Source organism: Monodelphis domestica, chromosome 1, assembly GCF_027887165.1.
Source record: "Monodelphis domestica isolate mMonDom1 chromosome 1, mMonDom1.pri, whole genome shotgun sequence".
Lineage (NCBI taxonomy): Eukaryota > Metazoa > Chordata > Mammalia > Didelphimorphia > Didelphidae > Monodelphis > Monodelphis domestica.
The window spans coordinates 640,981,190-640,993,754 of NC_077227.1; the positions used below are offsets into that span (position 1 = coordinate 640,981,190).

General features: G+C 35.3%; 1 protein-coding gene across 11 annotated transcripts in view; it reads left to right on the plus strand.

Moving 5' to 3' along the window:
- Positions 1 to 12,565, plus strand: part of USP34 (ubiquitin specific peptidase 34) — a 357,595-nt gene that overhangs the window by 310,862 nt on the left and 34,168 nt on the right. For all 11 annotated transcript variants that reach the window (XM_056813961.1, XM_056813959.1, XM_056813952.1 and 8 more), the window contains 3 exons: positions 9,512 to 9,616; positions 10,184 to 10,331; positions 11,509 to 12,143. In XM_056813961.1, the coding sequence (XP_056669939.1) occupies positions 9,512 to 9,616; positions 10,184 to 10,331; positions 11,509 to 12,143 (888 nt within the window). The remainder of the gene's footprint in view (positions 1 to 9,511; positions 9,617 to 10,183; positions 10,332 to 11,508; positions 12,144 to 12,565) is intronic.

Consider the following 12,565-nt stretch of genomic DNA (forward strand, 5'->3'; position numbering starts at 1 on the left):
GTATTTAAAATAAAAAATAAGATATATAAAATAAAATACAGAGGACAACAAAGGTAAAGAATTTATTTCAAGGACTGCTAGGTGACTCAATGGATAGAGAGTCAGGTCTAGAAATGGGAGGTCATGGGTTTAAATCTGACTTCAGGCACTTCTTAGCTGTGTGATTCTGGGCAAGCCACTTAAACCCTTGCCCTTACCATTCTTCTGCCTTAGAACCAATACACAGTATTGATTCTAAGTCAGAAGGTAATGGTTTTAAAAGATAACAACAACAACAACAATAATAATTCTGTGACTTGAGAAAAGTTACTTAGCTTTTCTAGGCCTGAGTTTCCTCATCTGTAAAATGAGAATAATGATATCTCCCTTAAAAGTGTATTATAAAGATGAAATGTGATAATGTAGCTACATAGTGAGGACCTTGGAGTCAGGAATAGCCAAATTCGAACTATAGACTCATATCCTATGTGACTTTGGGCGCCTGCCTTAATTTCTGTCTGACTCAGTTTTTTATCTGTAAAATTCAAGTATCAATAGCACCTATTCCCAAGGTTATATAGTATGGATAAAATGAAATAATATTTTTAAAATACTTTGCAAACCTTAAAGACATTAATAAATTCCACTTATATATGTAAGATACTTTGCAACCTTAAAATACCATGTATATACTATTTAAAGAATATTAATCATGTATTTGAAAAATAAAAAGCAAATTTGACTTCAGTAGAATGAGGGAAAATTATGTGAAATCAGCCTAGAAACTTTCTTGATGGGCTGGAGCTAAATTGTTAAATTCATTAAATCTCAATCGAAGTAGTTTATATTTTGTCCTAGGGGCAGTAGGAAGCCAATGGAGCTTCTTGGGCAGAGGAGTCACATGGTCTGACCTGTGATTTAAGAATATCAGTTAAGTTTCAAGGGAAAGATATTATATTCTGCCTTGGATATATTGTTTTTGAGTTGCCTATGGAAAATCCAGGTGAAGAAATCCAAAACTTGTTTTTGTGGGACTGGAGGCTGAAGGGTAGAGCTCTGTATTTGTAGATTGAGGAGTTATCTGCATAGACAAAGAAATGATGGAACCATCAAGAGAGTCTAGAGGAGAGGGCCTTGGACTAACTGTTGAGGTACATGTAAATAGCATAATGTGAATAATAGAGGAGATTTGACAGAAGTCAGAAAAAGAATAAATCAGTTATCCAAAAACCCCCCAAAAAGAAAGGGGGGCGGGGTGGAGAAAGGGGAGGCACTTGCTGTTCAGTAGTATCTGGTACTTCAGAAATCTCAAGAAGAATAAGGACTGAGAAAAGGCTATTGAATTTAACAAATAAGAGATCATTCACAGCATTGGAGAAAGTAGTTTCACTTGAGTTGGGGGGATTGAGTAACACCTTTCATGAAACTGGAAAGTGAACAAGAGATATGAGGAGTTTGGCAACAAATTGGGAGAAGATATATATGGCTATAGTTGTTTCAGGGGATAATAATGTTGAGTGAAAGACTTTTTTAGAAGAGTAGAGATCTTCCTAGTGTGACAGAGACTGGCACTAGAGAAAAAGTGCCAAGCTAAAGAGTATGTGAAATTGGTCACCTCAAAGGGGTTGGGGCTGAGGAGTTTGGAATCTTGAGGAGGAGAAGACTTTGGCTGGAGGAGTGAGCAGTGAGGCTCTCAGTCGGGAGAGGTGGATAAAGACTTTCTTTTGAGGGTTACCCACTTTTCCTGCTGGTGACTGGAAATCTTTCCCCCCAACACTTCCCAATTGAGGCTAAAGAGAAACCTGAGCAGACTTTACTTCAGCTCCTGTTACCCAGGGGTGAGTCAACCTGACTTTTGTCTCAGAGGGCTCAGGCTGCCAAAGCCTGAGTTCCCCCCAAACTTGAGGCCCCTCCCCCATTGATATGATCAATTTCACATACTCTTCAGCTTGGCACTTTTTAATCTAGTGCCAGCCTCAGTCACACTAGCTATATGACCCTTGGGCAAGTCACTTAACCCCAGTTGCCTAGCCTTTTCCAACTCTTTTGTCTTAGAACTGGTACTAAGACAGATGGTAAGGGTTTAAAAAAAAAAGTGAGTGGAGATTTGAGTGTACTGTCAGCAAAGGAGAAGCCAGGGGATAAAGAAAAATTAAAGATAATTGAAGAAAATAACTTCTAGAGGAGATTAGTGGGATGGATATCTAAGGCCCTAATTGAGAGATTGGGCTTAGCAAGGAGATCTCTTCCTCAAAGCAAAAATTAAGCAAATGGGGATGGGGGCAGGAATAATGTTAAGACTTGTTACTCAGTTTGGGAAAAGAGAAACTTCAAAACACATGTGCTAGATTTTTTTGACTATGACAAAGCAATTGAATTAGAAATTCTCAGAAAGAAAGACAGAAAAAAGAAATTTTAAAAACTGATGAAGTAAATTTTATGAAGATCTGCTTTCAGGTCCTTCCTCTCACAGATACTGGCTATTTATTTAATACTGGTCAAATCACTGTTTCCCAGCATCCCACATGCAACTCTTAAGATGTTAAGTTGCAGTTGCCATTTTGCATCAATAGAGAGAGTATCCTCGCTAGAAGTTTCCTATACCATTAAAAAAAAAAACACCTCACAGTTTATTGTTCTTGAGTTTTATAAAACAGGTCTTCCCCCCCCCCATCTATTTTTTTAATGCCTTTTGCCTTTATATCATCTCATACTTTCCTTCTTCCTCCCTTCCATTTGAATGCTCCGAGTTCATCTTTTCCTTTTGTGACCCTTTTAGTTACATTGTTGTAGTCATTATATATATGATAGATAGATAGATAGATAGATAGATAGATAGATAGATAGATAGATAGATAGATAGATAGATAGATAGATAGATTGTATGTTTATTTGTTTTGGTTGCTTTTTTATGATTGCTAAAGTCTTAGTGTCATGCAAAGGCCAATAGAGAAGCTGTGAACGGGCTGAAACATGACAAACGGGAACCTCCAACAAATAATGGTGAAAGACATTGGGAAATTGTATGGTAGGAACAAAAGATGTAGGAATAAGGAATGAGTCAGTCACTCAAGAGTGCTCTAATGGTACCATCAAAATATTGGGAGAAAGCAAAGAAATACAAACTCCCTAAGTCAGACTTTTGAAAGGACCTGTCATGTGCAGCTAGGTGGCAAAATAGATAAAAGTGCTGGGCCTGGAATCATGAAGACTTGCCTTCATGAGTCTGGCCATTTGTGATCCTAGGCAAGTCCCTTAACCAAATTCCTCATCTGTAAACATGAACCAGAGAAGGAAATGGCAAACCACTCTAGTGCCTTTGCAAGAAAATCCCTAATGGGGTCATGAAGAATCAGATGTGACTGAAACAAATGAACAACAAAAGCATGAATCATTTAGGATGGGCAGACTTGAATAGATTGCAAACTGTCATTGGAGGAAACTCCTGAATTGGTGAGATCATAGATTCTATTTATGTAGCATTATATATATATACATTGTTATAAAGGTCAACTTTCCCTAAATGATTGCTTCCTGCTTTAGTCAATCAGCAGTGCTAGACACAGAGCTAAGCAATAAGGGAACAGAGACAGCCCTTGCTCCCAAGGAGTTTACAGTTTACTGGGAGAGACAGCTTGTGGGCCACTATGTGCATACAAGATATATAAGGGATAAATTGTATATAAATAAATATTAGTTGTATGTAATAAATGTTTCGTTTGGGGGGGGGGGTTGCTACTACAAGAAATACCATATATATTTGTTGGATTTTTGTTTCCATGTGATCTTTGGGATAAAAGGTATGGATAGGGTGTGCACCATTATTTCAAATTTAACCATCAACATTGGTTAAGTTACTTTCCAGATAAACCGAAAAGTATGACCATCTTTCCATAGACCTTCCAACTTTGCCCATTCTTCATTTTTGACACTTTTTCCAATTTCCAGGGGTTGTGAGGTAAAACCTCAAGAGTTATCACTTATTCTACCATTATTCTGTGATATAGAGCATGTTTTCCTGTGGTCATTGACAGAAATTTCTCTTTTGAAAACATTGTATTCTTTTATCACATATATGATTTAGTATTACACTTGTGTTAAATTTTTATTTATGTTGTGAAACAAACTTTTTATTTGCAATTTTTATTTAATTAATTGATTTAGAATATTTTTCCATGTTTACATAATTCATGTTCTTTCCTTCCCCTCCTCCCAACCCCTCCCATAGCCAACGAGCAGTTCCACTGGGTTTTACATGTGTTATTAATCAAGACCTATTTCCATATTATTCATATTTATGTTACAGTGATCGTTTAGAGTCTACATCCCCAGTCATATCCCCAATGAACCATGTGACCAAGAAAATGGTTTCTACTCCCACAGTTCTTTCTCTGGATATGGATAGCATTCTTTCTCATTGTCCTGGATCATTGTAGTGCTACTAGTAGAAAAGTTCATTACGTTCAATTGTACCACAGTGTATCAGTCTCTGTGTACAATGTTCTCCTGGTTCTGCTCCTTTCATTCTGCATCAGTTCCTGGAGGTCATTCCAGTTCACATGGAATTCCTCCAATTTATTATTCCTTTCAGCACAATAGTGTTCCATCACCAACATATACCACAATTTGTTCAGCCATTTCCTAATCAAAGGGCATCCCCTCATTTTCCACTTTTTTTGCCACCACAAAGAGCTCTACTATATATATTCTTGTACAAATTTTTTCCTTATTATATCTTTGGGGTATAAACCCATCAGTGGTGTGGCTGGATCACAGTGAACTGTCTTTTAAAGCCCTTTGGACATAGTTCCAAATTGCCATCCAAAATGATAGCATCAATTGTGAAACAAGTTTTTAATAATAATATTTAGATTTTCCCAAACATTCTGTTTCTTTCCTAAATCTATTTTCATTGATTTTTTTTCATATAAGAGATAAAATTTTATGTAATTACAGTTATCTGTTTTGTTGTTCATTATTTATTCTATTATTTAGTTAATAATTCTTCACTCTTCTGTTTTAATGAAAGCTCTAGCAAAGGCCAGGCAAATGGAGTATTAGTATCTGAAGGCAGATTTGAACCCAGGTCCGGTGGACTCCAGGCCTAGCACTTTCTCTATCCACTATGTGAGCTAGCTGGCTTCCTCCGCCCCCATTTCCCCCCCTCCCATGCTCCCCAAACAGTTGTAACAAATTATTCTTTTATTGTGGTTTGACCTTTTTGTATTAGGTAACGGTTATTTTTAGCTTTTTGTGTTACATAGTACAAGATTGCTGGTCTTAATTTATTAATGAATTAATCACATTTGCCAAACCATATCTAGTTTTCTAGCAATTTTTGTCAAAACATTTTCCTCTGATAATTTGTTTTTACATTTTATTCATCATAGACCTACAGTCTTTAATTATTTCTATTTCTTATTAATTTAGCCTTTTTTATTAATCTGTTTTTAACCAGTACTAGACTTAATGGCAACTGCTTTATAATAAAAGTTGTAGTCAACCTTTTCATTATTACCTTTTTATTTTTGATCTTTTGTTCTTCCGAATGATTTTTTTCATATTATTCTTTAACTCAACAATTTGTTTTTACACTAAATCTATAGGTTAATTTAACAAATCTTGTCATTTTTATTACATTTGGAAAGTCCACCCTTGAATAGTGAATATCATATCTAATTTCTTACATATTACTTTATCTCCATAAAGAGTACTTGTTATATTTACATTGACTTTTAACATATATCTTAGGAGGTCACATATTTTTTCACATTATGCATTCTGTAGTTGTAATACTACATCAATGGTCAGATTGACATCTTGTAGTTGAGGAAGCCCTTTTTTTGTGGGGTTCTTCATGACCCCATTTGGGGTTTCTTGGGAAAGATAATGGAGTAGTTTGCCATTTCCTTTTCTAGTTCATTTTACAGATACGGAAACAGAGAGAAATGGGGTTTAGAGACTTGCCCAAAGTCACACAGCTATTATCTGAGGCTAGATTTGAACTCAGGAAATGAGTCTTTCTGACTCCAGGCCTAGCATTATCCACTGTGCCAACTAGCCACCCCCAACCACATTATCAGGTACCTATATATACTGATAATTTTGTCTCATCTTTGCTAGTATTAATATTCTTAATCTTTTCCCTTAATACCACAACCAAGATTATCCTCAGAATCATTTGTAAACATAAGAGACCAAAACAAATTCCTCCAAAAAAAATCTTATGTATAACAACATAAAATGTGATGATTCACTTATATAAACAGTAAATATCATATGATAAAACCAAATTTACAAAAGTTTAAATAATTGGAGGACTGTCCTACATTCATGGATGAGTAAAAATAACCAGATTTCCTAAATTAGGTTTAACAGTTTTAAAGGTTTATAGAGTTTATAGGCTTAATAGAGTTCTAATAAAATGCCATTTGTCTTTTTACTAGATACTAGATAAAATCATGACATGCTAAAGATGAATGAGCAAGGGGGCACCTTGATGGCTCAGTGCATTGAGAACCAAAATCTGGTCTTATCTGTGTGACCCTGAGCAAGTCATTTAATTCCTGTTGCCTAGTCCTTAGCACTCTTCTGCCTTGGGACTAATGCAAAGTATTGATTCTAAGACAGAAAGTTAGAATTAAAAAAGAAATAAATAAATGATCAAGAGGATCATTTTTAATTTGAAGGCATAGAGGAAGGCCTTGGCTTTAAATAATGTTTTTTGTTGAGACCAGTATTCTTTTTGTGAAGAGGTTAGGGGAAAAAATATAGCAATAATAATATTTATTATTTACATAGTGTTTTAAAGTTTAGAAAGCATTTTACAAATACCTTATTAGATCTTCACAGCAAACTTAGAAGGTAGAACTGTTATTATCCCCATTTTACATATGAGGAAACCAAGGCACAGAGGTGGCTTGTCTAGGGTCACAAAATATATAAGTGTATGGGGATTAGTTTGAACTCAAATGTTCTCTATGAACAAAAGAAACAGAATGGAAAACTGAATACTAGAAGTTATAATGTATAAAATCTTCAAATTTTTAAGTTAAAACAAAATGATTCATTAACTTGGGAAATTGACATTTTGGGGGGGAAATTAGATCCTTACCTCATACTACATTTAACAAAGCAAATTCCTTGTCTTCAAATTAAATATAAAAGGGTTATTAAAAATCAAGAGGAAAGGATATATATATTTCTCAGTTCTGAAAAACATTAATTGCAAACTATTAAATAGAAGAAATTGGCAAAAAATATGTAAAAATATTTCACATTGTAAATAATCACTTCAAGAAATATTCACCCTTTCTTGACAATCAGAAGTGCAAATTTACAGGTACCAATTCATAACCTATCAAATTTTCAAAAATAGCAAATGAAAAAATTCATTGTTAACAGACTTGGGCAGAAAAGGTTTCATAACACATTGCTTTTGAAATACTATCTCCAGCATTTAGCAAAGTGTCTGGCAAATAGTAAGTTGATGCTTAATAAATATTTATTTATGGTCTTAAACACTCTTAGTAGGGAGGTAGAGTGTGTTGTGAAAGGAATATCAAGAAGGCAAGTGTTACTGGATCATAGAGTATGTGGAAAGGTAGGAAAAGGCCAGATTATGAAGAATTTTATTTTTTATTTTATTTGGGGGGGGTTGAGAAAATTTTATTTAATTAGTTAATTTAATGGTTACAAGTTTTATGTTCTTTCTCTCCCCTCCTCTCAACCCCCTCCTGTAGCTGACATGCAATTCCACTGGATTTTGGAATGTGTCATTGATCAAGACCTATTTCCATATTATTAATATTTGCACTGGGGTTATTATCATTTACAGTCTACATCCCCAATCATATCCCCACTGACCCATGTGATCAAGCAGTTGTTTTTCTTCTGTGCTTCTATTCCCACAGTTCTCAAATTATGAAGAATTTTAAAAGCCACACAGAATTTATATTTGATTCTTGAAGTGATAAAAAACTACTGGAGTTGGGGGAGGGAAGGTAGTACAGAGGCAGTATAATAAAATCTACACTTTTGGCAGCCAGATAGAGATGGGTTGGAGTGGATAGAGTCTTATCAGGAAGACCAAACAGACTTGCAATAATCAAAATTTGAAGTGATGTCAGAGTAGCAGCAGTATAAACGGTGAGTATAGTAGTTCTGTTGTGAGAGTGAAATTGACAGACTTTAGCAACAGATGGGGCAAGAGGACTCAGTAAGAATGAACTGGGGATGACCCCTTACATAGTAATGTGGATAACAAGGAAGTGCCCTAGGCTGAAAGAGGGAAGTTAAGAGACCAAAGTTTTGGGGGAAAGTGAAAAAGTTCAGTTTTAGATGTGTCAAGTTTGAGAGATGTCCAATAGACATTTAGAAATGCAAGATTGGAAATCAAGAGGGAAAGTACCTGAGAATCATCTCTGTAGAGGTCATTGAATCTGTGGAACTGATGGGATCACCAAGTGAAAAGGAAAAGGGATAAAGGATAAACAGATAAGGGGGATGCTCACAGTTACAGGATGTGATATTGATGCAGATCCAATAAAAGAGACTGAAAAGGAGGGATCATAGTGTAACAGGAGAATAAAGAGAGATTCTTATTGCTAAAAGCTAGAAAGAAGAGAATATCAGGAATGAGGGCAATAATAAATATCAGAGGTTTCTGAGTGGTAGAAGATGAGGATTGAGAAAAGGCCGTTAAATTTGGCAATCAAGAAATCATTGGTAACTGTAGACATTTCAAAGCCAGACTGAAAAGGATTTCAAAGAGATTGAGAGAATCAGAATTGGAGGCACTGAATGTCAATGTCAATCAATATCTGAAGGAATTTAGCCCCAGTAGGGAAGGAATTATAAGACATTATATGTTGTTATTAAGTCATTTCAGTCATGTCCAACTCTTTGTAACTCCATTTGTGGTTTTCTTGGCAAAGGTAACTGGAATCATTTGCCCTGTCCTTTTCCAGCTCATTTTACAGGTAAAGAAACTGAGGCAAAAAAAGCATTAAGTGATTTGCCCAAGGTCACAGAGCTAGTAAGTGTTTAAAGACCAAATTTGAACTCAAGAAGCTGAATCTTCCTGACTTCAGCCTGGTACTCTGTGCATTGTACCACTTAGATTCCTAGCAGCTATTTACTAACTGTTTAACCATTAGAAAAGCCTTTTTTAATGTCATTTTCTTTCAGTGCTATAGGTAGCCCTCTTAAGAATCAGTTGCTGAAAGTGTTCCTAAGCCACATCAGTTGTCAGCATTTGCAACAAAATGTATTTTCAAGTCCAGATCCACTCCCACATGTGGAAAAGGCTCTTTCCTAGTTTTCCATGATTATATAAATATGAATTAATAGACAAATGAAGGGGAATTTAGAAGAAGCAGCTAAGAAACGATTATACATATATTGTATGTGTTAATGCACAGACACTGAATATATTGTTACATGTAATTTTTAAATGTACACTTATTTTTATATGAAATGCATGATAATTCTTATAACTAAGTTTATAGGTTTTATTGTGTATGTGTTTCAGGCTGCCAACCCTTTCTTTAAATTACTAACTATGTTAATGGAGTTTGCTGGTGGGCCTCCAGGAATGCCACCCTTTGCATCTTATATTCTGCAACGGATATGGGAGGTATGTAATAGAGTTGGTTTTAGTTTTTCATATTTATTTTCAATTGGCTTTTATAACTAAATTACAGTTATCCTATACTTTGGTACCTAAAAATAGACAGTAATAGGACTAGGAATGCCATAGGGAGCTATGCAACAAAGGGTCAGAGCCATCTTATTAATGACTTACATCAAAATACATTGTTTCTCTGGGTGATGCTTCTATTTCCCCTGCCCTAACAATAAAAACTAGAAAGGCATAGCTAGTCTTTGTTTTCTCCTTTATCCTTTATTGAGAGTAGTAAGTAGTTTGTTTCCTTGTCAGGTGAGGAATTTTTTATTACATGCTTTCTACTCTCAGCAATAAAAGAAAGAAATTAAATTTTTCAAAAGAACAATTTTTAGATGAGACCAGCCTCAAATGTATAGCCTATTTAGTGATATTCTTAGTTTACAATAACTTAAGTAAATGTTCTCTTTACAAGTGTAAATAAAAGCAAATAAAAATTCGAATACTTTGTATCATTAAATATGTTAATTTGCAGTTTTTTCTTTAAATTTTCTTAACACCTTTCCATTTTGTTTGTAGGTGATTGAATATAACCCTTCTCAATGCCTTGATTGGTTGGCAGTACAAACACCACGTAATAAATTGGCACATAGCTGGGTGCTTCAGAATATGGAAAACTGGGTTGAGCGTTTTCTTTTGGCACATAATTATCCTCGAGTCAGAACTTGTAAGTTATAAACTTAAATTTAGTGAAGCCATTTGTTGTTTTGGTATTTTAGGTGACCACAGTGGGCAGACTATTAAGCAAAGAAATTTGTCTGAATAGCAAAATAAAAGATGTGTGAAAATATCATTTTACAAACATTTGATATTTTTCTTTGAGGCTTAGTGGGTGCAGAGAACTTTTTATGGAATTTATGACCAAATTAATGGGTGGGAAGAGAGAGAAATACATTATTAAGTGCTTGCTGTGTTCTAGCCATACTATAAGAGATAGCAATCTAGAACTCATGTCATGCAGAAAACATTTGAAGAAACTTGAGCTTTTTAGCCTACAGAAGGGGCTAGTTTACATATTAGCTGTCTTCAAGTATTCGAAGGTAATCACATGGAAAAGAAAGTAAACATATTATTCCAGAGGGAAGAAAATCTACAACAAATGTGTGGAAGTCACAGAGTTCAATTTCTACACAATTAAAAGGAGTTACTACTGAACATCATTGGACAACTTCCTCATAAGGTGTCCATCATTTAAAGCATTTCATTAGAAACTTGCCTGATCTTTTAAGGATGCTAAAGGGTTTCTGTGGTGGGAATATTTGCCTAGATTACTTCTGCCCTGTCTAAGTTTCTGTGACTAAGGGGGATAAAATGTATGTCAAGGTGAAATACTTAAACAAGGGTTCTTCACTTTTTTGGTGTCATTGACCCTTTTGGCAATATGAAATCTATGAACTCCTCAGAATTATGTTTTAAAGTTCATAAAATACATAAGATTAATTACATTAAAATAATTTATCGGGATTTTTAAAAAAGTTTCTAGATCAAACTTTCCTCTTCCCATCTACCCACACCCCTACTTGAATTGGAAAAGCTAAGTGATAAACTAATGTTTACCTTTTTCCACCGGGCATGACTGTACTTCTAACTGCTTCTACATTTTCCTGGTTCTATAAGTATTACTATTAATAATGCATGAATAACAGTAATTCCATAATGAAGAGTACCCACTCATATCAGGCCTGTGGGCACAAAGATTTTGAAAACACTGTATTCCAGTGTCTGTCATTTATGAAATGGAACCATAGTTTTTCTATTATAGCTTTTTTTGTTAGTTTTTAAAATTTTCTGGCCCCTCATGATATGTTTTATAAGGTTCTGACAATTTGTTTTCTATCTTTTAGCTGCAGCTTATCTTCTGGTATCTCTCATCCCAAGCAATTCATTCCGTCAAATGTTCCGGTCAACACGATCTTTGCACATCCCAACACGTGACCTGCCACTCAGTCCAGATACCACAGTAGTTTTACATCAGGTCTACAATGTGCTTCTTGGCTTACTTTCCAGAGCCAAACTTTATGTTGATGCTGCTGTTCATGGCACCACAAAGTTGGTGCCCTATTTTAGTTTCATGACATACTGTCTCATCTCCAAAACAGAGAAGCTTATGTTTTCTACATATTTCATGGACTTGTGGAACCTTTTCCAACCTAAACTCTCTGAGCCAGCAATAGCAACCAACCACAATAAGCAAGCTTTGCTTTCTTTTTGGTATAACGTATGTGTTGACTGTCCAGAGAACGTCCGCCTTATTGTGCAGAACCCAGTGGTAACCAAGAACATTGCCTTCAATTACATCCTCGCTGACCATGATGATCAGGATGTGGTGCTTTTTAACCGTGGGATGCTGCCTGCCTACTATGGCATTCTGAGGCTCTGCTGTGAGCAATCACCTGCATTTACCAGACAGCTAGCATCTCATCAGAATATACAGTGGGCCTTTAAGAATCTTACACCACATGCTAGCCAGTACCCTGGAGTAAGTAAATTGATTGATCCTCTGCCTATATTTTCAAATTTAGAATATGTTACTTCTTTAGATTTATCATATTAAGAAATTTTATTAGAAAATAGTGGTTACTAACTAAAAAGCCCTTAAAGTAATTGTGTTTTCTTATACTTTGTAAAATTATGTCACACTGCTATAATAAAAATTTTATATAATGGTTTTAGGAATATTTGTCATGGAGCTAATTATGATGTTCATGTGGTTGTTAACTTTTTACTTTGATAAAGTATACTTAGTGGGGCAGCTGGGTAGCTCAGTGGATTGAGAGCCAGGCCTAGAGATGAGAGGTCCTAGGTTCAAGTCTAGCCTCAGACACTTACCAGTTGTGTGACCCTGGGCAAAAGTCACTTGACCCCCATTATCTAGACCTTACCACTCTTCTGCCTTGGAGC